At 44.4% G+C, this 27,893-nt stretch overlaps 1 protein-coding gene across 1 annotated transcript in view; it reads left to right on the top strand.

Annotated features, from left to right (window-relative positions):
• The window catches only part of CD81 (CD81 molecule), a 98,820-nt gene that overhangs the window by 50,425 nt on the left and 20,502 nt on the right, over positions 1-27,893 (top strand). The window contains exons 2-4 of the mRNA XM_077460693.1: positions 13,537-13,651; positions 18,228-18,325; positions 22,688-22,762. Coding sequence (XP_077316819.1) covers positions 13,537-13,651; positions 18,228-18,325; positions 22,688-22,762 — 288 coding nt within the window. The remainder of the gene's footprint in view (positions 1-13,536; positions 13,652-18,227; positions 18,326-22,687; positions 22,763-27,893) is intronic.

Raw genomic sequence — 27,893 nt, 5'->3', positions numbered from 1 at the left:
AGTAAAAAAATTAGGTTTTTTTTCCTCAAAATTGTTGGTCTTTTTTTGTTTATAGCGCAAAAAAATTTACGCAGAGGTGCTCAAAACCACCAAAAGAAAGCTCTGTGTGTGGGAAAAAAAAGGACATACATTTTATTTGTGTACAGTGTCGCACAGCCACTTTTGTCAGTTGTCAGCAATGGCGGCTGGTATTTTTTTTCGGGGGGGCATCAAACAGCACCCCTCCCCAGCCAGGTCCGCAGTTACCCAATCCAGGTTACGGGCAGCTTCCCCGGGCCAATCCGGTCTTAAGATCTGCTTTTTGTCCTGATTGGCCAGGAGGAGAAGCACTAAGACAATAGTCGATTCGCTAGTGTCACGAGTGGGTGGGCTCGGGACGCAGTGCTTTATGCCTGAGTCCAACCTTTTTGAAGCCAATAAAAAAAATTACACTGCCAGGCTTTGCTATGGAGATGAGAAGAGGGGAAGATGTTCTGTAGTCCTAACACACTTGCTGTCCCATGACGACTTTGCTGCTACTCTATAGACAAGAGTACTTGATTCTAGTGGTGAATGTTGTCATCCTAGGAAAGGAAGATTTTTACCAGCAGGATTATCAGGGGAAAATAATGTAAAAAAAAAGCCTGAACAAGAATCCAACCACTCCATCTAATGCCCTGTACACACGGCTGGAAATTCAGATGGAAAAGGTCCAATCGGATTATATTGTTGGAAAATCCGATCATGTGTGGGCTCTATCGGACTTTTTCCATCGGAAATTCCGACTGTAAAAATTTGAGAGCGGGATCTAAAATTTTCTGACAAAAAAATCCGATCTGACTTTTTCCGATCGTTTGTAGAGAATTCCGACGGACAAAGTGCCACGCATGCTCAGATCAAATTATGAGACCAAAGCTATTGGCTACTAGCCTCTACGTAGTCCTGTCATACCCCACGAACGTCATCTCGTTCCCGAACGATCGGATTTTCCGACAACTTTGTCCGACCGTGTGTATGCAAAACCAGTTTCGGACAAAATTCGTCTGAAAAAATCAGACAGATTTTGTGGTCGGAATGTCCGACTGTGTGTACAAGGCATAAGGACTGATAGGCTGCAATAAGTTCTTTTTTTTTTTTCTTGCTTTTTGATACGCTTTAAAATTCTTTCATACGGAAGACCGACGGAGTTGATTTACTAAAGGCAAATAGACTGTGCACTTTGCAAAGTGCAGTTGCGCCAGAGTTTAATAAATGAGGTAAAGCCTCACTTTGCAAAGAGAACCCAAGGAAAATAAAAAAACAGCAATTTTGCTTGCACATGATTGGATGATGGAAGTCAGCAGAACTTCTGCTCATTTACTAAGCTCTGGAGCAACTGCACTTGCAGAATGCAACTGCATTTTCCAAAGTGCACAGTCACAGCCTCCCCCATTGGGGTTGATTTATTAAAGGCAAATAGACTGTGCACTTAACAAAGTGCAGTTGCATTCTGCAAGAGCCGTTGCTCCAAAACTTAGTAACTGAGCAGAAACTGCTGACTTTCATCATCCAATCACGTGCAATCAAAAATGCAGTAATTTTTTTTCCTTGCACATGATTGGGTACTCTTTGCAAAGAGAAGCTGCACCTCATTTGCTAAGCTCTAGAACAACTTGCGGAGTGCATCTGCATTTTTTGATAGCTACAGAATATTGATTATAGTATTGATATGACGCTGCACTGGAGTTATATGACCTGTTTCTACATGTACATATATGTTGCTGATCATACAATTGAAATCCCTTGTAAACAAATGTAACCATTTTGTAGGAACAGCAATCTAGAGATCTCATACTGCTCAGTGTGCATTTGTGCAAGACAATGAAATTACCAGCATAATCCAATTATCTCTTATGTTGTGGTTTAGATACTTTGGATATGCAGACCATACCACAGACAGGCACACTTCCTTTTGATACTGAATACATTCACGGTCAGCTAATCGCTTCTGCGTTCAGCTATACTTACAATACGCAACTTTCATACTTTCCATACTGTGCTTATGGTCTGGATCATGACATAGACTTGTCCGTATTGTTTTAATCTACACTTATAGGGAGTAAGGGCTTGTTTATACTTGTGTCATCCTCTGAAGAGCGAACCGTGGTTGATTGTTTTTCAGAGGCCTTTGACATCTGATTTGTTCCGGAAGGCCTACACCACTGCCGAAACATGTGATGTCCTTCACCAGCGCTAGCATCTCCCCCCCTGATTTCTTGGCCATTGCACGATGACATCGCTCCCAGAGGATTGCAAACTGAATGGTATTTGTGTTCTATTGTAAAAGAGAGACATTGGGGGTTATTTATGAAAGGCAAATCCACTTTGCACTGAAAGTGCACTTGGAAGTGCAGTCGCACTAAATCTAAGGGGTAGATCTGAAATGAGGGGAAGCGCTGCTGATTTTATCATCCAATCAAGTGCAAGCTAAAATGCTGTTTTTTTTTTTTTTTTTTCCTTGCGTGTCCCCCTCAGATCTACAGTGACTGCACTTCCAAGTGCACTTTCAGTGCAAAGTGGATTTGCCTTTCGTAAATAACCCCCATTGCATGTCTATTCTGCAATAAAGAATCTGCCTGTTCAGAATTAGTTTTCAACTTCAAGTACCCTTCTCTGGTCTTTAAAGGAATAAAGCATGAGGCAATGTGAATGTATCACAGATATGTGCCCCCTATATATACTGTATATATTTATAAACAGTATCTCACAAAAGTGAGTACAGTACACCCCTCACATATTTTTGTAAATATTTTATTATATCTTTTCATGTGACAAAACTGAAGAAATGACACTTTGCTACCATGTAAAGTAGTGAGTGTACAGCTTGTATAACAAGTGTAAATTTGCTGTCCCCTCAAAATAACTCAAAACACAGCCATTAATGTCTAAACTGCTGACAACAAAAGTGAGTACACCCCTAAGTGAAAATGTCCAAATTGGGCCCAGTTAGACATTTCCCCCCCCCCCGGTGTCACGTGGCTTGTTAGTGTTACAAGGTCTCAGGTGTGAATGGGGAGCAGGTGTGTTAAATTTGGTTTTATCGCTCTCCCTCTCTCATACTGGTCATTGGAGGTTCAACATGGCACTTCATGGTAAAGCACTCTCTGAGGATCTGAAAAAAAGAATTGTTGCTCTACATAAAGATGGTCTAGGCTATAAGAAGATTGCCAAGACCCTGAAACCAAGCTGCAGCACGATGGCCAAGACCATAAAGCAGTTTAACAGGTCAGGTTCCACTCAGAACAGGCCTCGCCATGGTCGACCAAAGATGTTGAGTGCATGTGCTCACCGTTATATCCAGAGGTTGTCTTTGGGAAATAGATGTATGAGTGCTGCCAGCATTGCTGCAGAGGTTGAAGGGTTGGGGGGGTCAACCTGTCAGCGCTCAGACCATACGCCGCACACTGCATCAAATTGGTCTGCATGGCTGTCATCCCAGAAGGAAGCCTGTTCTAGATGATGCACAAGAAAGCCAGCAAACAATTTGCTGAAGACAAGCAGACTAATGCCGCGTACACACAATCAAACAAGCGGGTGGAAAAGTCCGGCAAACTCAAGCCCGCCGGACAATCCCCCCGTGTGTAGCCTCCGGCATACTTTTTTGGCCCGAAAGTACGGCGGACTTAGAAAGTAGTTTTGCACTCCAATCTTCCCGCCGGACTCGCATTTCAGCGGACAATCCAGCCATGTGTATGCCAGTCCGCCGTACTTTTGAAATGAGCGGACTTTTCCCGCCCGGAGAAAAGTCCGCTCCTTTCGAGCGGGTCTCCAGGTAGGCGGGGCCCGCGAAGGAGACGTCGCTGGCCCTGCCGCCTGGTATGGACTTAAAGGGGAACCCCAACGCCGAGGCGTGGGGGTCCCCCCAGGTCCACATCAGACCCTTGTCCGAGCATGCTACCCGGCCGGCCAGGAAAGGCGAACGCCCCCCCCCCTCCTGAGCCGTACCAGGCGCGGCGCCCCACCCCAAAGCACCTTGTCCCCATGTTGATGAGGACAAGGGCCTCTTCCCGAAAACCCTGGCCGTTGGTTGTCGGGGTCTGCGGGCGGGGGGCTTATCGGAATTCGGGAGCCCCCTTCAATAAGGGGGCCCCCGGATACCGGCCCCCCACCCTATGTGAATGAGTATGGGGTACAATGTACCCCTACCCATTCACCTGTAAAATTAAGTACAAAAAAAAAACACAACACACAAGATAAAATAGTTTATTGCACAGCTCCAGGGGTCTTCCGTCTTCGGGGGGTCTTCTCGCCGGACTCCTCCGCTATCTTCTTGTAGCTTTTGCTAGCGGAGGAGCCCAGCTTTCTTCCTCGCCGCCGGCCTCTTCTTCCGACTTCGGGGGTCTTGTCCCCCTCTTCGGTTCTTCTGCCGGGCCACCGCGCCTTCTTCTAGCTCTTTTACAGGCGGTGGCCCGGTCTTCTGCCGCCGCCGCCTTCCGTTCTTCTGTTCTTCTCTTCTTCTTCTTCTTCTTCAGATGTTGCCTCGCCGAGTCCTCCGCTCACAATGACGGGGACCGGGCACGCGGCGACTTATATAGGGACAAGGGGCGGGGTCTTCGGTTGATGTCACATGGGTTGATGTCACATGGCGACAGTCCCAGCATCCTCCGGGACTGTGACATCGTAAGGGGTGGGGTCACCATGTGACATCAACCCATGTGACATCAACCGAAGACCCTGCCCCTTGTCCCTATATAAGTCGCCGCATGCACGGTCCCCGTCAGTGTGAGCGAAGGACTCGGCGAGGCAACATCTGAAGAAGTAGAACAGAAGAACGGAAGGCGGCGGCAGAAGACCGGGCCACCGCCTGTAAAAGAGCTAGAAGAAGGCGCGGTGGCCCGGCAGAAGAACCGAAGAGGGGGACAAGACCCCCGAAGTCGGAAGAAGAGGCCGGCGGCGAGGAAGAAAGCCGGGCTCCTCCGCTAGCAAAAGAGCTACAAGAAGATAGCGGAGGAGTCCGGCGAGAAGACCCCCGAAGACGGAAGACCCCCGGAGCTGTGCAATAAACTATTTTATCTCGTGTGTTGTGTTTTTTTTGTACTTTATTTTACAGGTGAATGGGTAGGGGTACATTGTACCCCATACTTGTTCACATAGGGTGGGGGGCCGGTATCCGGGGGCCCCCTTATTGAAGGGGGCTCCCGGATTCCGATAGGCCCCCCGCCCGCAGACCCCGACAACCAACGGCCAGGGTTGTCGGGAAGAGGCCCTTGTCCTCATCAACATGGGGACAAGGTGCTTTGGGGTGGGGGGGCCGCGCGCCCCCTCCCCAAGGCACCCCCCATGTTGAGGGCACGCGGCCTGGTACGGCTCAGGAGGGGGGGGCGCTCGCTCGTCCCCCCTTTCCTGGCCGACCGGGTAGCGTGCTCGGACAAGGGTCTGATGTGGACCTGGGGGGACCCCCACGCCGTTTTTTTTCGGCGTTGGGGTTCCCCTTTAAGTCCATACCAGGAGGCGGGGCCAGCGACGTATCCTTCGCGGGCCTCGCCTACCTGGAGATGCGCTCGAAATGAGCGGACTTTCCTCCGCGTGTGTGGGCGAGTCCGTTCATTTCAAAAGTAGGGCGGATAGTACGGCGGACTTAGTACGCCGTATTAGTCCGCTGAAAAAGTGCCGTGTGGGCAAGTAGCCCGTTCGGAAAGTCCGATGGACAGTCTGACAGGAAGTCCGCCAGACTAAGTACGTCGGACAGACGGCTACGTGTGTACGCGGCTTAAGGACATGGATTACTGGAACCGTGTCCTGTGGTCTCATGAGACCAAGAAAAACGTATTTTGTTCAGATGGTGTCAAGCGTGTGTGTTGCCAAGCAGGTGAGGAGTGCAAAGACAAAGTGTGTCTTGCCTACAGTCAAGCATGGTGGTGGGAGTGTCACTCTTCTGGGAAGGCTGTCCACAAGGTTTAGGAGTGTGTCTATGGGAATGGTTGACCATTCTTCCAGAAGTGCATTTGTGAGGTCAGGCACTGATTTTGGACGAGAAGGCCTGGCTTGCAGTCTCCGCTCTAATTCATCCAAAAGGTGTCTTATCTGGTTGAGGTCAGGACTCTATGCAGGCCAGTCATGTTCCTCCACCCCAAGCTTGCTCATTCATGTCTTTATGGACCTTTTATGGACCTTGTTTGTGCACCCTTCTTGCAACAACAAATTGGGCAAACAAAAAAAAAAGCACAAAAAACTCAAAAACTTAAAATGGGGCAAAACCGTGTCCGCAGAAACGCACCGCATAAAGCAGAGCAGAATCCAATCAAAAGCAAACTGCATAGGTGTGAACCAAGCCTTAATGCAAAAACAAAAAACAAAAAAACAAACGTTATACTTACCTGCTCTTTGTAATGGCTTTGCACAGAGCAGCCCGGATCCTCCTCTTCATGGGTCCCCCCGCTGCCGCTCCTGGCTCCTCCCCCTTGACAAACGCCCCCATGGCAAGCCACTTTTTACCTTAATTCATTAAAAAAAATAAAAATTCTTAAGTTAACAAATGTAACGATTTCCTCCTTTGAGCATTACTGCCATAAATATGTGGTCATGACATAGCAGTGATAATGAATGCCTTGTGATAGTCGCCTCTTATGGCACGCCCATTAGTATGATAACTACAGTTCTCAGCATTGTCTGCCTAACTCTGGTACAGGATGGTCTTCTTCATATACTAACAAGTTATTATTTATATACTGTGCGGTGCAATTAATATACTAGGATGTCTTTCTGTTCCCTCGAATCCTCTAGTTTTGACACTTCTGCTCTTCCTGTTTTCTCAAGTCCTTTCCTGTGTTTTCGTTACATGTACTAAGAATTTTAGCTGTAAAGTGGTTCAGCCAAAAGGTGCTTGTGATAAAGGGATTTTAGATCTTAGCCAATTGTAATCATTTTATATATATATATATATAGATAGATAGATAGATAGATAGACCACTTTAGAAAGATGGAGCCTCAAAGTGATGCTATATGCTGGGTGTCCGTTGTGCCCCTGTGCCTTTAAGTGGTCTACCTTCATGCCCACCTGCCTTCTATCTATCCATTAGAATGCAGGTACTCTCCTACATTTTACAAGAGTAAGAAATACTCTTGTAAATAGAAGGACCCCAGAAATATTGTGGTTCCTTAGAGCGGCTCTGTAGCTTACACATGTAGTTGCAAATTTGTGCATACTAAACCGTTGTTTTTAATGCAGACTGGTTGACAGGACCATTCAGTTGGTTGCAGATTGGCTGGTGAGTTGAGCTGGGAATATTTTCTTAGTGTTTTTTTGTTTTTTTTTGAGTGATGCTTAACTAAAATTTTTGGAGATCGATCCTTTTAAAATATCAATTATAACAACAACTTTAAAAAAAAAAAGTTGGCAGCAGTGCTTAGCGCCCTCTGAAAAGCGACATGCAGTGGATCACTTATGAGAGGGCAGTATAGCAATGGTTCACAGGTGTTTAGGAGGTGATCCTGCTTCCTCCCGCTGTTTGGTCATGGTTGTGGGGTGCTCCTGTTGAACTCAATGGATGAGTTTGACAGGTGCAGCCTGAGTTAAAAATGCCGCAAAGCAAAACACTGCGGTCGCAGTAGGTGCACAGCCCTGCCAAGCTTAATGATAAGAAGAACAAACAGAATTTCCCTCATCTATATCCAGTTAGCAAGGGATTCCCAATCTTTGCTATTATTTGAAATTAGAAATCATTTTTTTCTTTCTACATGCTTCCTCTGGTCATAGATAGCTGCTTTTAAATTGACACCATTGGGAACTTCTATTGAATAGTTTACATCAAATACCCAAGCTATATATGACTAATCATGGGGTCAGCTTGATGAATCAACATCATTGAAAATATATGTAAAAATCATTTGAAATGCTACATTGGCTATATATATTTATAATTAGTTTTCATTTGATAAGGTGTCATAACCATTAGTCCAGTCCCCCAGTGGGCGAAACATGTTGGGAATTATCATCTCAATACCACTATGGAATTAAGGACTACAAGAAATGTGTCATGACTGTATATGGTTTCATATAAATACAGTATTTTAAACACAATTTTCTAATAATGAACTTTTAATGTTAGTTCTATTATCTGGTATACGGCACCTGAAAAGTCCAGATATTTATTTTTCTATTTTGTTTTGTAAGATGTTAGGAGGCTCTATATGACGTCTCACCTACACTAATTTATAAGAGATTCTCAATGCCAGTATAAAGAAAAACCTCCAGCCGGGATCTGTGCAGCTGCTCCTTTAAATTGTCTGATCAATACCTTAAACCCAATCTATGTAAAAAAAGAAACAGAAAGGGAAGTGCAACCTAGAGCGGTAACAAGATAACAAAACAAGAAAAAAACAAGAAAATTTCAATCAGGTGTTTCCAACTCATGTGCAGTCATATGGTAACAAATGTTGCACATCAGTGTAGACCAAACAGCTGTAATGTTAGCATTCATATAGGTGCCGGGGGGGAGTAAAACCACAGCTTAGCGACCTGTTTCTACCACGGATGGAGTGTCTAACACGAAAAAATGAATTCCCAAATACAAAACTTTCTAAAAGAAAGTAAAACTGTATATCAGTTAGAAGCAAGATAAGCTTCTTTAAAGAGAAGAGTTTTCAGGGATTGTCTAAAGATGGATAGATTAGGGGACAGTCAGACAGATTGGGGTAGGGAGTTCCAAAGGATGGGAGAAGCTCTGGAGAAATCCTGGAGGCGAGTATGGGAGGAGGTGACAAGGGAGCTAGAGATTAGAAGGTCTTGGGAAGACCGAAGAGAGCGGCCTAGTTGGTATTTTTAGACTAGGTTAGTGATGTAGCTGGGGGCAGAGTTGTGGACGGCTTTGTAAATTATTGTTAGTACTTTGAATTTTATTCGTTGGGTGAGTGGAAGCCAGTGGAGGGATTGGCAGAGAGTGGTGGAGGACACTGAATGGCTGGTAAGGTGGATGAGTCTTGTAGCGGCATTCATGATGGACTGAAGGGGGGGATAGTCTATGTAAAGGTAATCCAATGAAGAGAGAGTTGCAGTAGTCGAGATGAGAGATGAGCAGGGAGTGAATTAGTAGCTTGGTGGTGTCACTGGTTAAAAAGGGATGTAGCGGGGCGGCATGATTTGGACAGGGATTGTATGTGGGCCTCAAAGGAGAGTTCAGAGTCTAGGGTTACCCCTAGCACCCTGGCATGTGGGGACAGACTGATAGTTGTGCCATTGATCTTGACAGAGGAGTCAGGGGAAGGGGCATGTGGGGGAGGAAATATGAGCTCAGTTTTAGATTCAGTTTGAGGAAGTGGTGTGACATCCAGGCTGATATGTCTGTTAGTAAATCAGTGATGTGTGAGGAGATTGAGGGGGTGGGAGGTGCGTCGGTGGTAAAGTGCCGCTAAAAATAGCAGCGCTTTACCGTCAAATTTGTGACGCTATTCGACCGCTAGCGGGGTGGTTTTACCCCACGCTAGCAGCTGAGAAAGGGTTAAAAACCACTGCAAAGTGCCTCAGCAGAGGCACTTTGCCGGCGTTATAGCCACGCTGCCCCATTGATTTCAATGGGCAGGAGCGGTGAAGGAGTGATGTATACACTGCTCCTTCAGCACTCCAAAGATGCTGCTAGCAGGACTTTTACCGTCCTGCTAGCGCACCACTCCCCGAGGGCTTTCACACTGAAGACACAGCAGCGGCTGTTTCAGGTCGATTTGCAGGCACTATTTTTAGCGTAATAGCGCCTGCAAAACGACCCAGTGTGAAAGGGGTCTTAGGCCAGTTTAACAACTTAAAGAATGAATCTTTTTTTGACAGTTAAAATCAGTATTTTCTGCTAGAAAATTACGTAGGACCCCCAAACATTATATATATTTTTTAGCAGAGACCCTAGAGAATAAAATGCCGGTCTTTGCAATATTTTATGTCACACTATATTTGCGCAGCTGTCTTTCAAGCGCAATTTTTTTGGGAAAAATATTCTTCAATGAATTAAAGAAAAAAACAAAACCGGAAAGTTAACCCAATTTTTTTGGGATAATGTGAAAGGTGATGTTACGTCAAAAATAATGATCTTTATTCTAAGAAAAAAAAATAGTGAATCTCATTTTATCCAGAATTGTGCAGTTCTACCTTCCATGCATCGTGGTGCCCTGTGTTACAAAAACAAAGCACATGCTTTGCGCATTACAGCAACACATTGGTGTGTAGTCTTGTTTTTATTTTTTATTTTCCTCTTTTTGTAAGAAATTGGGCTTCGTTTTTTTTTTCATTTTTTTTTTTTTTTTTGATTTAAAAAAAATCGTTTTTTTTTCTTATTTTTTTTTTTTAAAGAAATTGGGCTACATTTCTTTATTTATTTTTGTTATTTGTGAATTCATGAAACTTGTTTACATTCACATAATGCTTAGCCAAAGTTCTTTAAAAATAGTCCCTTGTTGATAACACATATTGTATTATCAGTTGTCATTTTGGTTTCTGGCAGCAATCATCATGCTGGATATTATAGCAGAAAATAGAGTAATGTTCTAAATGAAGATGAAGCGTGTCCCCGGAGTTATAGCGCTCTGATCTGTTGCTTCCTTCTATTTAGTCCTCTAGAAAAGGCTCCTTCTGTCTGACCCCATGCCCCGATCTTCCTGCTTCTGCTACGTATGACCCTGCATTTCTTAACTTCTTTAAAACACATTCCCATGGAGCTTCCTTCCTTCGGAAAAAGGATCTGAGTCAGTAAAACAGAACGCTGCCCCTCCTGACCCTAAACAGAGAGGTTACAGCTCCCAGACACCCTACAGCCCACCGCACTACTCAATTGTGACATTAAAAAAAACAATAATGTGCAAAGTGCAGTAATTCCTATTAACCAATCAGATTTCAGTTTTTATTGCAGTCAGATCAGCAAAAGACTTTTTCTATTGCGACTTTTAAATGTCGCTCTTTTTTTGTTTATGGCGCAAAAAATAAAAACCAGCAGAAGTGCTCAAATACCACCAAAAGAAAGCTCTATTTGTGGGGAAAAAAGGACATCGATTTTATTTGGGTACAGCGTCACATGACCGCGCAGTTGTCAGTTAAAGTGACTCAATGCCGTATCGCAAAAAATGGCCTGGTCATTAAGGGGGGTAAATCCTTCCAAGGCTGAAGTTGTTAATTACAGCCTTTAGTCTGTTGGGATATGTCTTTACTAACTTTGCACACCTAGACTTTGAATATTTGCACGCTCTTCTTTGCAGAACTGCTCAAGTTTAGTTAAAGTGATGATAAAGTCTTGTGTGTTTTTTTTTCTTTGAAATAACAAACATGTTATACTTGCCTGCTCTGTGCAGTGGTTTTGCACAGAGCAGCCCGGATCCTCCTCTTCTCGGGTCCCTCGCCAAAGCTCCTGGCTCCTCCCTCCTGCCCAGTCCCCCCCCCACGGCAAGCAGCTCCATTTAGACCTGGAGGCATGATTTGGTCCCACCCTCTCTCTCTCCTCATTCGCTAACTGACGTTGATTGACAGCAGCGGGAGCCAGTGGCGCCACTGTTGTGTCTCAGCCAATCTTGGACGGCCGAGGCACTCATGCACATCGCTGGATCTAGATGGGGCTCAGGTAAGTGTTAGGGGGGCTGAGGGGAGCTCCTGCACACAGAAGGCTTTTTATCTTAAAGTGATTGTACACCCTGTGCAACCACTTTTACCTAAAGGTAAGCATATAATATGGTTTAGGAGATATTTACTTGCTGGTTGCAGTTGTCTAAACTGAGTGTCTGTTACACTCTCTTTCACCCTGCCCAAAGTTAGCACTAACCTAACAATTACCACCACCACACACACACACGTCAGAGGAGGGAGGGCTTGATCTGATCCTCTCCTTCCTTTCCCTCTGTATTTACTCACACTTCAACCTCTGGCGCTTTTCCTCAGTTAAAAGGAAAGCAGGGGCCAGAAATTTAAAATTCCATCAGCCTCAGATATATCTGGATGAAAAGCTCTGACTGCCAAGGAGTGAGTGAGCTCACCATCCATTCCTGTCTGTGACTAAAGTTTCCCCTCTTCTCTCTCCTGCCTCTGAGAGAGTACACTAATGTAAATCAGGGTTCTCAGAGGAACCCTTACATCAGCGTTTCCCATTACACCAGAGGCCACAATTTGTTATGTTAGAGTCCCCAGAGTTATCCCTTACATCAGAGTCTGCAGAGTCCCCCTTTACCGTGTAAGGGAACTCTGTGGACTCTGATGTAAAAGGAGAACTCTGTGGATTCTGATGTAAAAGGAGAACTCTGTGGACTCAGATGTAAAAGGAGAACTCTGTGGACTCAGATGTAAAAGGAGAACTCTGTGGACTCAGATGTAAAGAGGGAACTCTTGTTATTAACTTCATATTATTAGAAATGTTATTTAATAGCAAAATATATGTATAGTTTATACTATAAATAAAATTGATGTGAGCCGCTAAAGTGTTCGGGTTTGACTTGAAGAAAAGGTGGCAACCCTAGCATGCACCGATGACGTCGGCAGCAGCGTATATAGTGCAAGTTTAGGAGATATTTTCAGTACCTACAGGTAAGCCTTATTATAGGCTTACCTGTAGGTACAAGTGGTGTAACTGAGTATACAACCACTTTACATACAGGTACATACTGTATAGGTACAATACATAAAATGCATTAAGATAAAAAAAAACCTTCTGACTTTACAACTCTGAAATTTATTGGTGTCCGTTTGTGGACTGCAGTCTTCAAGTCATTCCACAGATTTTCAGTGGGATTTAAGTCTGGGCTCTGACTAGACGATGCAAGGACATTCACCCTTTTCTCCTTCAACCACTGTGTTGTCATTTTTGTAGGAAGGTCATTGTCATGTAGGGATGTAAACCTTCTTCCTATTGACAACTTTCTGGCAAAGGACAGCAGATGTTCCTCAAGAATTTGATGGTATTTTGCCCCATCCATTTTTCCTTCTATCCTGACAAGTGCTCCAGTCCCTGCTGCAGAGCAACACCCCCCATTACAGGATATCACAACCTCCATGCTTTACTGTAGGAATCATGTAATTTTAGATGGTGAGCTCTATTGGATTTCCACCAGACATATTTGGTGTTGAGGCCAAATAATTCAATGTTAGTCTCATCTCCATGTGGCCTCAGAACCTTCAAGGTGCGTTTAGGGTGGTCAGATGAGACTACAATTGAATTATTTGGCCTCACATCTGTAAACGTTGTCTTATGTTTTTGGTGGAAGATTTTACAGGTCAGATTGTGTTTAATTGCCATGGCCCCTTAAGAGTCATCTGCCTCACCCAAACACTATTTGTATCAGTGTCAGTGTGAAGTGTATACAATGGGTGAAGTAAGTGCATATTTGGCATGTGTATTTATTGGCCTCATTGGATGGTGTCACTGAACGCAGTTTTGATGTGTTGTGTTGGCGTTGTATTCAGGACGACATTAGTGCTGCTGTCAGATAGATAAATGTTTTTAACAACTCCATTGTGTATGCCGTGCTTTATAAAGGCATTTCTAACTCCTGATTACTGTCATACTACTTTATGTTCACTTCTGTCCTTTTTTTAACCATTTACAAATTCTTCTTTAGTTGGCAGGCGGGGTGATCCTTGGCGTAGCCCTGTGGCTTCGACATGAGCCCAAGACTTCTAACATCTTGATCCAGCAAATTGGGGACAAGCAGGTTCCAGCGACCTTTTACATTGGTGAGTGATTTTCTTCCTCCCCCATCTTTCCATTAGGTGGTTGTCAAATTTCTCATTTTGGAACTTCAGACAAGTGTAAAAGCCCCATTTGATGCCGTTGTTTATTCATTTTAAGCATGGGTGGGCAACTGCGGCTCTCCAGGTGTTGAATGGGAAATGTAGTTCCACAACAGCAGCTGGAGAGCCACAGTTGCCCACAACTGATTTAGTTCTCGGTCACACTGAATCCGACTTCAAAATCGTGCGACTCCACTTAAATGGGCACAATTTCAAAGTCGCATGTCAGTGCGACTTGAAAGACATCTGTGCAACTTCATGCACAGATGTCTATGCAAATCGCACCTGAACTTGCAAAAGTAGTGCACAAACTATTTAACTACTTCCCACACAGCCAACTTACATATACGGCTGGGTGGGCGCTCTTACTGTTTTTTTTTTCAATTCAGCAAGTAATTTTTTCCCAAAAAATAGCATTTGAAAGGCCGCTGCGTAAATACAGTGTGACATAAAATATTGCAACAACCACCATTTTCTTCTCTAGGGCAGTGGTGGTGAACCTTGGCACCCCAGATGTTTTGGAACTACATTTCCCATGATGCTCAACTACACTGCAAAGTGCACGAGCATCATGGGAAATGTAGTTCCAAAACATCTGGGGTGCCAAGGTCCGCCATCACTGCTCTAAGGGTCTCTACTAAATAATATATATATATATATATACAGGCATGCCCTGTTTTTAAGTACACAATGGGGTTTATTTTACTAAAGCTGGGAAGCGCAAAATCAGGCTCACTTCTGCATAGAAACCAATGAGCTTCTAACCCCTACTTGTTCAATTACCGTATATACTCGAGTATAAGCCGAGATTTTCAGCCTCTTTTTTGAGGCTGAAAGTGCCCCCCTCGGCTTATACTCGAGTCATCGCCGTCTGACTGCTCGATCAGCGTATCGAGCAGACAGACGGCGGACATACTACAATTTGAAAGCCGCGCCTCCGCCTCCGCCTGTGATAGGCGGAACACTGAATTTCCCAGCAGCCTGTGTTCCGCCTATCACGGACATCGTCTCATCCTCGTCCGTAGTACGAGGATGAGACGATGTCCGTGATAGGCGGAACACAGGCTGCTGGGAAATTCAGTGTTCCGCCTATCACAGGCGGAGGCGGAGGCGCGGCTTTCGAATTGTAGTATGGCCGCCGAGGCGCCGACGAAGAGCGGCGATCCTGGCAAGGCACGGGACAGGACGGAGGCAAGGCACGGCACGGGACGAGACGGAGGCAAAGCACGACACGGGACGGAGGCAAGGAGGCAAGGCACGGGACGGAGGCAAGGCACGACACGGGACGGAGGCAAGGAGGCAAGGCACGGGACGGAGGCAAGGAGGCAAGGCACGGGACGGAGGCTCGGGACACAGGTAGGCTGGACACACACACACACACACACACACACACACACACACACGGATGGAGACACACACACACAGGGATGGATGGATGGATGGACACACACACACACAGGGATGGATGGATGGATGGACACACACACACACAGGGATGGACGGACACACAGGGATGGACGGACACACAGGGACGGACACACACACAGGGATGGACGGACACACAGGGACGGACACACACACAGGGATGGACAGGCATGTCTCACCCTCGGCTTATACACGAGTCAATAAGTTTGCCAGTTTTTTTGGGGGTAAATTGGGGGCCTCGGCTTATATTCGGGTCGGCCTATACTCGAGTATATACGGTAAGCTTTTGTAATAAAACCTGGAAGCTGATTGGTTTCTATGCAGAAGTGAGCCTGATTTTGCGCTTCCCAGCTTTAGTAAATAAACCCCATTGTGTACTTAAAAGTGGGGTATGCCTGTATAATGTTTGGAGGTTCTAAGTAATTTTCTAGCAAAAAAATATATTTTAACTTCAAACCAACAAATGTCAGAAAAAGGTTTAGTGTTTAAGTGGTTAAACTTTCCTCATTTACACACAAAGGGGGTTATTTACGAAAGACAAATCCGCTTTGCACTGAAAGTGCACTTGGAAGTGCTTTCACACTGAGGCGCTGCGCTGGCACGGCATCAAAAAAAGTCCTGCAAGCAGCTTCTTTGCAGTGGTTTTTTAGCGGTGAATACACCGCTCCTAAAACGCCCCTTCCCATTGAAATCAATAGGAAGCGACTGCAAAGCGCTTTTGGCAGGGGCGCTTTTAACCCTTTATTTGGCCACTAGCGAGGGTGAAAAGGTCCCCAATAACACTCGAAAAATGCTGGTAAAGCGGCACTTGTTTAAGCAGCACTTTACCAGCGTTTTTTGGGAGCTGGCAGTGTGAAAGGGCCCTTGAAGCACTAGGGCTTTCACATTGGGATTGCAGATGAGGCTTCTTTCAAGTGCTTTACAGGCACTTTTTTTAACGCTAAATCGTCTAAAAAACGCCCCAGTGTGAAAGGGGTCTTAAGTTCCACTACTAAAGAATGTTGCGATTCTTGGCAGACTGCCCAGTTTTTTTCTTCCTTTTTTTTGACTGCTGTCGCTTCAGAAGAGCATAGAAAGAATTGTGAAATACTTTTGTCAAGATCGGGGGAAAATATTGCGATAACGATTCTTGACGATTAATCGCGCAGCTCTAGTATGACGCATTTCCTGAAAGCAACGCTTTGGCAGAATGCGTCCAACACATGCACACAGGTAAATGCCAAAGCAAAAAAGCATAATTTACCTGAGTACAAGATCATATAACCATTCAACTCTACGGGCTGCTACAGTGCCTTGCGAAAGTATTCGGCCCCCTTGAACTTTTCAACTTTTGCCACATTTCAGGCTTCAAACATAAAGATATAAATTTTTCTTTTTTGTGAAGAATCACCAACAAGTGGGACACAATTGTGAAGTGGAACGAAATCTATTTTTGAAACTTTTTTAACTAATAAAAAAATGAAAAGTGGGGCGTGCAAAATTATTCGGCCCCCTTGCGTTAATACTTTGTAGAGCCACCTTTTACTGCGATTACAGCTGCAAGTCGCTTGGGGTATGTCTCTATCAATTTTGCACATCGAGAGACTGAAATTCTTGCCCATTCTTCCTTGCAAAACAGCTCGAGCCCAGTGAGGTTGGATGGAGAGCGTTTGTGAACAGCAGTTTTCAGCTCTTTCCACAGATTCTCGATTGGATTCAGGTCTGGACTTTGACTTGGCCATTCTAACACCTGGATACGTTTATTTGTGAACCATTCCTTTGTAGATTTTGCTGTATGTTTGGGATCATTGTCTTGTTGTCTTGTTGGAAGATAAATCTCCATCCCAGTTTCAGGTCTTTTGCAGACTCCAACAAGTTTTCATCCAGAATGGTCCTGTATTTGGCTGCATCCATCTTCCCCTCAATTTTAACCATCTTCCCTGTCCCTGCTGAAGAAAAGCAGGCCCAAACCATGATGCTGCCACCACCATGTTTGACAGTGGGGATGGTGTGTTGAGGGTGATGAGCTGTGTTGCTTTTACACCAAACATATCGTTTTGCATTGTGGGGAAAAAGTTTGATTTTGGTTTCATCTGACCAGAGCACCTTCTTCCACATGTTTGGTGTGTCTCCCAGGTGGCTTGTGGCAAACTTTAGAGGAGACTTTTTATGGATATCTTTGAGAAATGGCTTTCTTCTTGCCACTCTTCCATAAAGGCCAGATTTGTGCAGTGTACGACTGATTGTTGTCCTATGGACAGACTCTCCCACCTCAGCAGTAGTTCTCTGCAGTTCATCCAGAGTGATCATGGGCCTCTTGGCTGCATCTCTGATCAGTCTTCTCCTTGTCTGAGCTGAAAGTTTAGAGGGACGGCCAGGTCTTGGTGGATTTGCAGTGGTCTGATACTCCTTCCATTTCAAAATGATCGCTTGCACAGTGCTCCTTGGGATGTTTAAAGCTTGGGAAATCTTTTTGTATCCAAATCCGGCTTTAAACTTCTCCACAACAGTATTACGGACCTGCCTAGTGTGTTCCTTGGTCTTCATGATGCTCTCTGCGCTTTCAACAGAACCCTGAGACTATCACAGAGCAGGTGCATTTATACAGAGACTTGATTACACACAGGTGGATTCTATTTATCACCATCAGTCATTTAGGACAACATTGGATCATTCAGAGATCCTCGCTGAACTTCTGGAGTGAGTTTGCTGCACTGAAAGTAAAGGGGCCGACTAATTTTGCACGCACCACTTTTCAGTTTTTTATTTGCTAAAAAAGTTTAAAATATCCAATAGATTTCGTTCCACTTCACAATTGTGTCCCACTTGTTGGTGATTCTTCACAAAAAATTTAAATTGTATATCTTTATGTTTGAAGCCTGAAATGTGGCAAAAGGTTGAAAAGTTCAAGGGGGCCGAATACTTTCGCAAGGCACCGTATATGCATCAAAACACCAGGATTTTACACCAGACCCTGCCTACTCCTCCAAACGTCTGCATGATTGGTCCACTATTTGTGCAACTATTGGTGTAACAGAAAACAGTATATAATGCCGCAAATTCCATTACATCACTAACATCTATTCATTATTTTTTTTAATTTTTATTTTTATAGGTATCTATATAATCATTGCAGTCGGTGCCGTCATGATGTTTGTAGGTTTCCTAGGATGTTATGGCGCCATTCAGGAATCGCAGTGTCTGCTGGGAACAGTAAGTCAAAGTCAAATTTGCCCCATATTAACAATCAAAGGTGCTTTATTGGTATCATACAGGGTAGTAACAGTATGCAGGTGGACATAAAACAAAGCAGAATGCTTCAACAATAGGTAAAGAAACAATGTGCCCCATATTAAGTGATGGTGTTGCCGGGGAGAAGAGACTCTCTGAGATTGCTCTGGCGCTGCAGCGTCTGCATTAATTTGTTTAATAGGTTTGGCATATTCCAGACACGGCCATCCACTTATTACCAGCCGGACGGAGAGTGCTCCAGCCAGAAAGGTGATAAATCCTCAGAGGTCTCAGACATGTACATACACTGTGTATAAATCCAGGGCAGCTCACTGGAGACTGAGAGGATGATTTGTATCTCTGATGTCAGCTTCTCTCCTCTCTTCTTAATTATTAATCCACTTAATAGATCTGTGTGCCTTTTTAAAGTGTACCTGTCATTTAAACACACCAGTTAGCCGCCATGTTAGTTTAACCTCCCTGGCGGTACGATTATTTCGGATTTTAGGTGCTAAAAGCAGTACCATTATTTTGCATGAAAATTTGGCGTTTTATATTGTAGTCCTGTAATTTTTAGGAATAACTCTCTTAAATCTGTCCAAACCAGAGTCTAGCAGACATCCCGGGTATGATAAAGTTTGAAAAATGAAATCATAAATTATAATATAATAAATAACTATAAATAATTGTACCAAAAAATAATATAACAATAATAAAAATTATTCAATAATGTCAGCAAATCAAAAACACTGAAATTTGCTCAGTTGCAGAATTGTCACTGTCATTACTTTTCAGTATTTGATGACGGATCTCCCCACAAATTGCTATCGCTCAATTCTGCGAGTGATTACAATTTATTATCGCTGTTTTCTAGCTGGTCTAAAACCATTTTTGATGTAAAGTGACAGTTTGGTTGCTATGGACAATCTCCAGTTTCCAGGCAGAAAGAACAGTTTTTATTATATATAACTGCATGCAGGACACTGGGCAGACCACTAGGGACAAAGGGGAGGTGAAATATTTACATACAGCAATGTAATCTGTAAGATTACATTATACTGTATGTATACTGTGTGTTTCACTTTTTGAATTTGGCGCTGATCTCCGTCCCCGTGCGTCGCAACGCTCGCAGGGAACGGAGATCGGGTCCGTGATAGATCGAGCGAGACACGGCTCGCTCGTACAGCGGGGAGACAACGCTGGATCCGAGGGAGAAGGTAAGTAAACATCCTCCTGGATCCAGCGATGCAGTCCCGAGTCTGGCTTGGGGATACCGCTTTCGATATAAAAATTCCACCCCGAGCCAGACTCGGGAATACCTTCAGGGGGGTTAAAGAGTATCCCTGAGTAAGTGCAATGTGAGCATAATGTGCTTTTAAATCAGTCTCATTTCTATGGGGATTCAGCGCAGAGCCAGAGGAAGGTTCAGGCCAAATTATTGTTGAAGCTTTGTAATTCACGGGAAGCATGGGACATTTAATACAATGATATTCCCGCACTACCAAATGTGTACGTTTTTTTAACAATATGCTGCAACACTGAAGGAAATATTAGAACCCAGAAAATATATAAACTGAAGGTAGTCCTGAACCTAAATACTGTGCGTAATAAAGTGCAAAGGTGCTCAATGAAAGATATGGTTGAAAGAGGCAATGGGGGTTATTTACGAAAGGCAAATTTACTTTGCACTGCAAGTGCACTTGGAAGTGCAGTCGCTCTAAATCTAAAGGGTAGATCTGAAATGAGTGGAAGCTCTGCTGATTTTATCATCCAATCACGTGCGCTAAAATGCTGTTTTTTATTTTCCTTGCATGTCCCCCTTAGATCTACAGCGACTTTACTTCCAAGTGCACTTGCAGTGCAAAGTGGATTTTACTTTAGTAAATAACCCCCATTGTTCAAAGCTCAATATACAGTGCCTTGCGAAAGTATTCGGCCCCCTTGAACTTTTCAACCTTTTGCCACATTTCAGGCTTCAAACATAAAGATATACAATTTAAATTTTTTGTGAAGAATCACCAACAAGTGGGATACAATTGTGAAGTGGAACGAAATCTATTGGATATTTTAACTTTTTTAGCAAATAAAAAACTGAAAAGTGGTGCGTGCAAAATTATTCGGCCCCTTTACTTTCAGTGCAGCAAACTCACTCCAGAAGTTCAACGAGGATCTCTGAATGATCCAATGTTGTCCTAAATGACTGATGGTGATAAATAGAATCCACCTGTGTGTAATCAAGTCTCTGTATAAATGCACCTGCACTGTGATAGTCTCAGGGTTCTGTTGAAAGCGCAGAGAGCATCATGAAGACCAAGGAACACACTAGGCAGGTCCGTAATACTGTTGTGGAGAAGTTTAAAGCCGGATTTGGATACAAAAAGATTTCCCAAGCTTTAAATATCCCAAGGAGCACTGTGCAAGCAATCATTTTAAAATGGAAGGAGTATCAGACCACTGCAAATCTACCAAGACCTGGCCGTCCCTCTAAACTTTCAGCTCAGACAAGGAGAAGACTGATCAGAGATGCAGCCAAGAGGCCCATGATCACTCTGGATGAACTGCAGAGAACTACAGCTGAGGTGGGAGAGTCTGTCCATAGGACAACAATCAGTCGTACACTGCACAAATCTGGCCTTTATGGAAGAGTGGCAAGAAGAAAGCCATTTCTCAAAGGTATCCATAAAAAAGTCTTGTCTAAAGTTTGCCACAAGCCACCTGGGAGACACACCAAACATGTGGAAGAAGGTGCTATGGTCAGATGAAACCAAAATCAAACTTTTTGCCCACAATGCAAAACGATATGTTTGTCGTAAAAGCAACACAGCTCATCACCTTCAACACACCATCCCCACTGTCAAACATGGTGGTGGCAGCAACATGATTTGGGCCTGCTTTTCTTTAGCAGGGACAGGGAAGAGGGTTAAAATTGAGGGGAAGATGGATGCAGCCAAATACAGGACCATTCTGGATGAAAACCTGTTGGAGTCTGCAAAAGACCTGAAACTGGGACGGAGATTTGTCTTCCAACAAGACAATGATCCCAAACATACAGCAAAATCTACAAAGGAATGGTTCACAAATAAAGGTATCCATGTGTTAGAATGGCCAAGTCAAAGTCCAGACCTGAATCCAATCGAGAATCTGTGGAAAGAGCTGAAAACTGCTGTTCACAAACGCTCTCCATCCAACCTCACTGAGCTCGAGCTGTTTTGCAAGGAAGAATGGGCAAGAATTTCAGTCTTTCGATGTGCAAAACTGATACAGACATACCCCAAGCGACTTGCAGCTGTAATCGCAGCAAAAGGTGGCTCTACAAAGTATTAACGCAAGGGGGCCGAATAATTTTGCACGCCCCACTTTTCATTTTTTTATTAGTTAAAAAAAGTTTCAAAAATCCAATAGATTTCATTCCACTTCACAATTGTGTCCCACTTGTTGGTGATTCTTCACAAAAAATAAAATTTTTATATCTTTATGTTTTGAAGCCTGAAATGTGGCAAAAGGTTGAAAAGTTCAAGGGGGCTGAATACTTTCGCAAGGCACTGTATATCTAGTCCTGGGCAGTATAAAAACGTGTTGCATACCCTGCAATTTCTTCGGATAAAACAATAAAAGTGTATCAATAAAAGTATATCATACACTCAATTGATTCTTCGTAGAACAGTGATAGGGAATATATCCAGGGGCGGACTGACCATTCGGGCACTCGGGCACTGCCTGAGGGCCCCATACCACTAAGGGGCCCCGTCAGAGTTGTCAGCCTCAATAAAACCAGGGACAGTATGTAAAAATCTGTGTTTTTTTGTTTGTTTTTTAATCCCAAGATAATAGCTGCCCCACCTCTCCAGTACCTATTCTGTGTGTGTATTTTGTGTGGCCTCCTAATCTATTGCTTGGGGGCCCCATAATCTTCTCCTATTGCCCGGGGGCCCCATATTCTTCTCCTATTGCCCAGGGCCCCATAATCCTTTCCTGTTGCCCGGGGGCCCCATAATCCTCTCCTATTGCCCGGGGGCCCCATAATCCTCTCCTATTGCCCGGGGGCCCCTAAATCTCCTATTGCCCAGGGGCCCCATAATCTTCTCCTATTGCCCTGGGGCTCCTAAATCTCCTATTGCCCGAGGGCCCCATGAGTTGTCAGTCCGCCCCTGAATATATCCATAGGAAATTGCATGCCCTGCAGTTTCTGCAGCTAAAACAATTAATTGAGCACCTTTGCACTTTATTACTCACAGTATTTAGGTTCATAGCATAGCACTACCTTTACTTTATATAAGCATGGGACATTGTTAGTAATTCTACATAATCTAATATTCTTCTAACCTGCATATTGTATTTCCACAGTTTTTCGCTTGCTTAGTAATCCTATTCGCATGTGAAGTAGCTGCTGGAATCTGGGGTTTCGTAAACCGTGATCAGGTAAGAACCTTGCTATACTGAAGATAAACCTTCCCTGTTTAGTGTCAATCTGTTTTTGTACCATACGGTATTATTCAATAAAAAGTCATACCGTAAGCGCAGTAATCCATTGCGACCAGTCAGAAATTATTTTGCGGTGGGCCTTAGCTGAGTAAATTCTTAAACAAACAAAGGAACGCTAATCCAGGTTGGTCCCCTCTGCACACACCCCACACACCTTCCACCAGGGTGATTATCCAGCTCCTAGGATGCTCTTAACCACTTCAGCCCCGGAAGGATTTACCCCCTTCGTGACCAGAGCACTTTTTGCGATACGGCACTGCGTCGATTTAACTGAAAATTGCACGGTTGTGCGACATTGCACTCAAACAAAATTGATGTCCTTTTTTTACCCACAAATAGAGCTTTCTTTTGGTGGTATTTGATCACCTCTGCGGTTTTTATTTTTTTGCGCTATAAACAAAAAAAGAGCGACAATTTAAAAAAAAAAAATCAATATTTTTTACTTTTTGCTATAATAAATATCCCCAAAAATATATAAAAAAAAATTTTTTTCTCAGTTTAGGCCGATACGTATTCTTCTACATATTTTTGGTAATAGATAAAAAATTGCATTAAGCATATATTGATTGGTTTGCGCAAAATTTATAGCATCTACAAAATAGGGGATAGATTTTTTTTTCATTTTTATTATTAATTTTTTTTTTTTTATTAGTAATGGCGGCAATCTGCGTTTTTTATCATGACTGCGACATTATGGAGGACACATCAGACACTTTTGACACTATTTTGGGACCATTGGCATTTATACAGTGATCAGTGCTATAAAAAATGCACTGATTACTGTGTAAATGAGACTGGCAGGGAAGGGTTAAACACTAGGGGGCAATCAAGGAGTTAAGTGTGTCCTAGGGAGTGACTCCAACTGTGGGGGGGGGGGTTGCCTCACTAGAACATGACAGAAATCACTGCTCCCATTGACAGGTTCTGTTTTAAAACAGAACTAACCCCTCCTAGTCTTTTCAGCTAAGGAATTTGCCATCTTAGTCTTTTTTTGATCTGGAAATGCCATGGTGCTGCACATGTGATCGGTTATGACTCCAGCCTTTTGATGGTATGACAGTTTGGTTGAGAGCACAAGCAAATGTGACAGTTAGCATTCCGGCATGCTGGAAATGTAACGGTTTTATGAAACCATTAAATCGATGGATTTAGTTCTGCTTTAAATCCTCCAATCAAATAAAACTTTGTAGACTTCTATTAGTATTCAGTGAATATGGTTTCCATGTTATGCAGCACTTTTGCAGTGACAGCCTTGCATTACAGAGAAAAGGCAAGGTTTCACCTTTATGCAATGCTAGGGATAACTAAGGGTGTACCCCAACTTTTGTTTGTGCTTTTTTTCCTCATACAAGGCAAAGTATATGGTAAAACATCCTTTAGATTGTAAGCTTTGTGAGCAGGGCCCTCCTATTCCTTTTGTATAGAACTGTATTGTAATTGTCCTGCCCCCCCCCCTCTACATTGTAAAGTGATGCGTATACTGTTGGCGCTAAACAGTATAAATCCTGTATAATATTAATATTAAAACAACTCAGAATCATCCAATGGCATTGCATTTGGCTTGCTCCTGAGCCCTGGTTCACACTAATGCAATGCGGAAAACGCTCAAGATTTGCTGCATTTCCCTGCATCGCACTCCAAAGTCCATGTAATCTGCTGTGATTGTTAATGTTATCTTAACGGCAACTCAAAACAGATCACAAAACACAATGCGATTGGCAGAATGGGTGTTCACACACCCATGCGATGAGATCCAGGTGTGAGGGGAAAAAAGGGGTCCTGCACCATTTTGATGCGGATTCAATCACATGCAGTGTTTTACATGCACCAGTGTGAACCTAGGTTGAGTCTGATGTCAGGTACATAGGCCCTTTTAGGGTGCTTTTACTGGAGGCAAGCATGTCTGCCTTCCTGTGCCTCTGTGATGTCAGAACTGGACAATATTGTCGGGATCCTTCCAATGCCTGGCATGGCTGTGCCCCATCAGCTAATAGTGAACAATAGCCCGCTATAAGCTGACTCTGTGTCAGAGGAGTGCAAAAGTAAATGTACTCCTGTGACCCACAAGAGAAGTATGGCCAAAAAAAAGAAGCTTTGCCCATGCTGCTCTTTTAAAACAAGTCATTTTTTTCTTCAAAAGGACCAGGCCCCTTTTTGCGATTCGGCACTGCGTCGCTTTAACTGACAATTGCGTGGTCGTGCGACATGGCTCTCAAACAAAATTGGCATCCTTTTTTTTCCACAAATAGAGTTTTCTTTTGGTGGTATTTGATCACCTCTGCGTTTTTTATTTTTTTTAAAGAGCGACAATTTTGCAAATAAATTTAATATTTTTTGCTTTTTACTATAATAAATATTCCCCAAAAATATCTAAAAAACATTTTTTTTCCTCAGTATAGGCCGATACGTATTTTTCTACATATTTTTGGTTAAAAAAAAGTCGCAATTAGCGATTATTGATTGATTGGTTTGCGCAAAAGTTATAGCGTTTACAAAATAGGGGGTAGTTTTATAGCATTTTTATTAATATTTTTTTTTTTTACTAGTAATGGCGGCGATCAGTGATTTTTATTGTGACTGCGACATTAGGGCAGACACATTGAACATTTTTGACACATTTTTGGAACCATTGTCATTTATACAGCAATCGTTGCTATTTAAATGCACTGATTCCTGTGTAAATGACACTGGCATTGAAGGAGTTAACCACTAGGGGGCGAGGAGGGGTTATGTATGACGTTATGTGTTTTGTTTTTTTTATTGTAGGGGACGTGGCCTGGCATGTGACCTCACTGATCGTCTTTCCCTATATCAGGGAACAGACGATTGGTGACGGCCTTAGTAGGAAGCACGAGGAGAGGTTTTTTTACACAGACCTCTCCTCGTTCGTCAGCTCTGTGACCCGATTGCGGGACACCAGTGGCGATCGGGTCCGCTGGTCCTGCGGCCACGGTCATGGAGCTCAGTATCGGGTCGGGAGCGCACCGCCAGCGGCGCACTCCCGACCCACGGCTGGGCATTTAAAGAGCAACGTACTGGTACGTTATTGTGCCCAGCCTTGCCATTCTGCCGACGTATATGTGCAGGAGGCGGTCCTTAACCAGTTGCCGACCGCCGCACGCCGATGTACGTCGGTACAATGGCACGGGCAGGCATAAGGACATACATGTACGTCCCTTGCCTCCCGCGGGTCGGGGGCCCGATCGGGCCCCCGCCCGGTGCCTGCGGCGGTCGGTATTCGTTCGGGAGCGATCCCGGACGAGGGGACGGCCATTCATTCATGGCCACCCCCTCGCGATCGCTCCCGACGAATAGAAATCCCCGGTGACATCACTTCCTCTCCTGTAATGTAAACACAGGAGAGGAAGTGATGTATTCTCTCCTCCGTGTCGGTATTTTTCGTTCCGACACGGAGGAGAGCGGATCAGTAAGTTGCACCAACACTCTACACACACAGTAGAACATGCCAGGCACACTCACACCCCCCTTTACCCCCCGATCACCCCCCCAATTACCCCTGCCCCCCAGTCACAGTGACACCAATGTCATTTTTTTTTTTTTTTTTGCATTGGTGTCATTTGTGACTGTAATAACTGTTAGGGCAGTTAGAGTTAGCCCCCTTTAGTTCTAATGTACCCCCCTAACCCCCCCAATAAAGGTTTAACCCCGTGATCACCCCCCGTCGCCAGTGTCACTAAGGCTGGGTTCACATTGCAGCGGTTTATGAGAACGAATGTGATTCGCACCGCACTGCAGTGCAAATCACATCCGATCTCTGTGCGATTCGAGTTCAGCCATTCGCCGCACCCGCCACACCCGCCGCAAATTCGCACGGGACCCTTTTTTTGGCCCGCAGCAGAATCGGATCGCATGGGTGTTCACACCATGCGATCCGAGTTTGCAGATCGCACTGCGATATGCGAACTGATCTGGGGGTGTCAGTAACATTTCACTGACACTCCCAGCAGTTCGCATAGGGCAGTGTGAACTGCCGCCGGGAGGCATGCGATGCGGGAACCCGCCGCGGATTCGCGGCGTTTCCGCATCGCTCCAGTGTGAACCCAGCCTAATAAGCGATCATTTTTCTGATCGCCGTATTAGTGTCACAGGTGACGCTAGTTAGGCAGGTAGGTATTTAGGTTCGCCGCAGCTTTTTATAGCGCCAGGGACCCCCATATACTACCGCATAAAGCCCCCTGATTGCCCCCTAGTTAACCCTTTCACCAGTGATCACCATATAACTGTTACAGGTGACGCTGGTTGGTTAGTTATTTTTTTATAGTTTCAGGGCACCCGCCATTTATTACCTAATAAAGGTTTAACCCCCTGATCACCCGGCGGGTGTCATTTGTGACTAATAACTGTTAGGGCAGTTAGGGTTAGCCCCCTTTAGTTCTAAGGTACCCCCCTAACCCCCCCAATAAAGGTTTAACCCCGTGATCACCCCCCGTCGCCAGTGTCACTAAGGCTGGGTTCACATTGCAGCGGTTTATGAGAACGGATGTGATTCGCACCGCACTGCAGTGCAAATCACATCCGATCTCTGTGCGATTCGAGTTCAGCCATTCGCCGCACCCGCCGCAAATTCGCACGGGACCCTTTTTTTGGCCCGCAGCAGAATCGGATCGCATGGGTGTTCACACCATGCGATCCGAGTTTGCAGATCGCACTGCGATATGCGAACTGATCTGGGGGTGTCAGTAACATTTCACTGACACTCCCAGCAGTTCGCATAGGGCAGTGTGAACTGCCGCCGGGAGGCATGCGATGCGGGAACCCGCCGCGCATTCGTGGCGTTCCCGCATCGCTCCAGTGTGAACCCAGCCTAATAAGCAATCGTTTTTCTGATCGCTGTATTAGTGTCACAGGTGACGCTAGTTAGGCAGGTAGGTATTTAGGTTCGCTGCAGCTTTTTATAGCGCCAGGGACCCCCATATACTACCGCATAAAGCCCCCTAATTGCCCCCTAGTTAACCCTTTCACCAGTGATCACCATATAACTGTTACAGGTGACGCTGGTTGGTTAGTTATTTTTTTATAGTTTCAGGGCACCCGCCATTAATTACCT

The sequence above is a fragment of the Lithobates pipiens genome, unplaced genomic scaffold, assembly GCF_037356315.1.
Source record: "Lithobates pipiens isolate NorthernLeopardFrog02 unplaced genomic scaffold, aLitPip1_a1.2 Scaffold_10, whole genome shotgun sequence".
In the NCBI taxonomy this organism is placed as follows: domain Eukaryota; kingdom Metazoa; phylum Chordata; class Amphibia; order Anura; family Ranidae; genus Lithobates; species Lithobates pipiens.
Note: the sequence above shows the minus strand (reverse complement) of the source record. Positions and strands in the feature narration are given on the sequence as shown.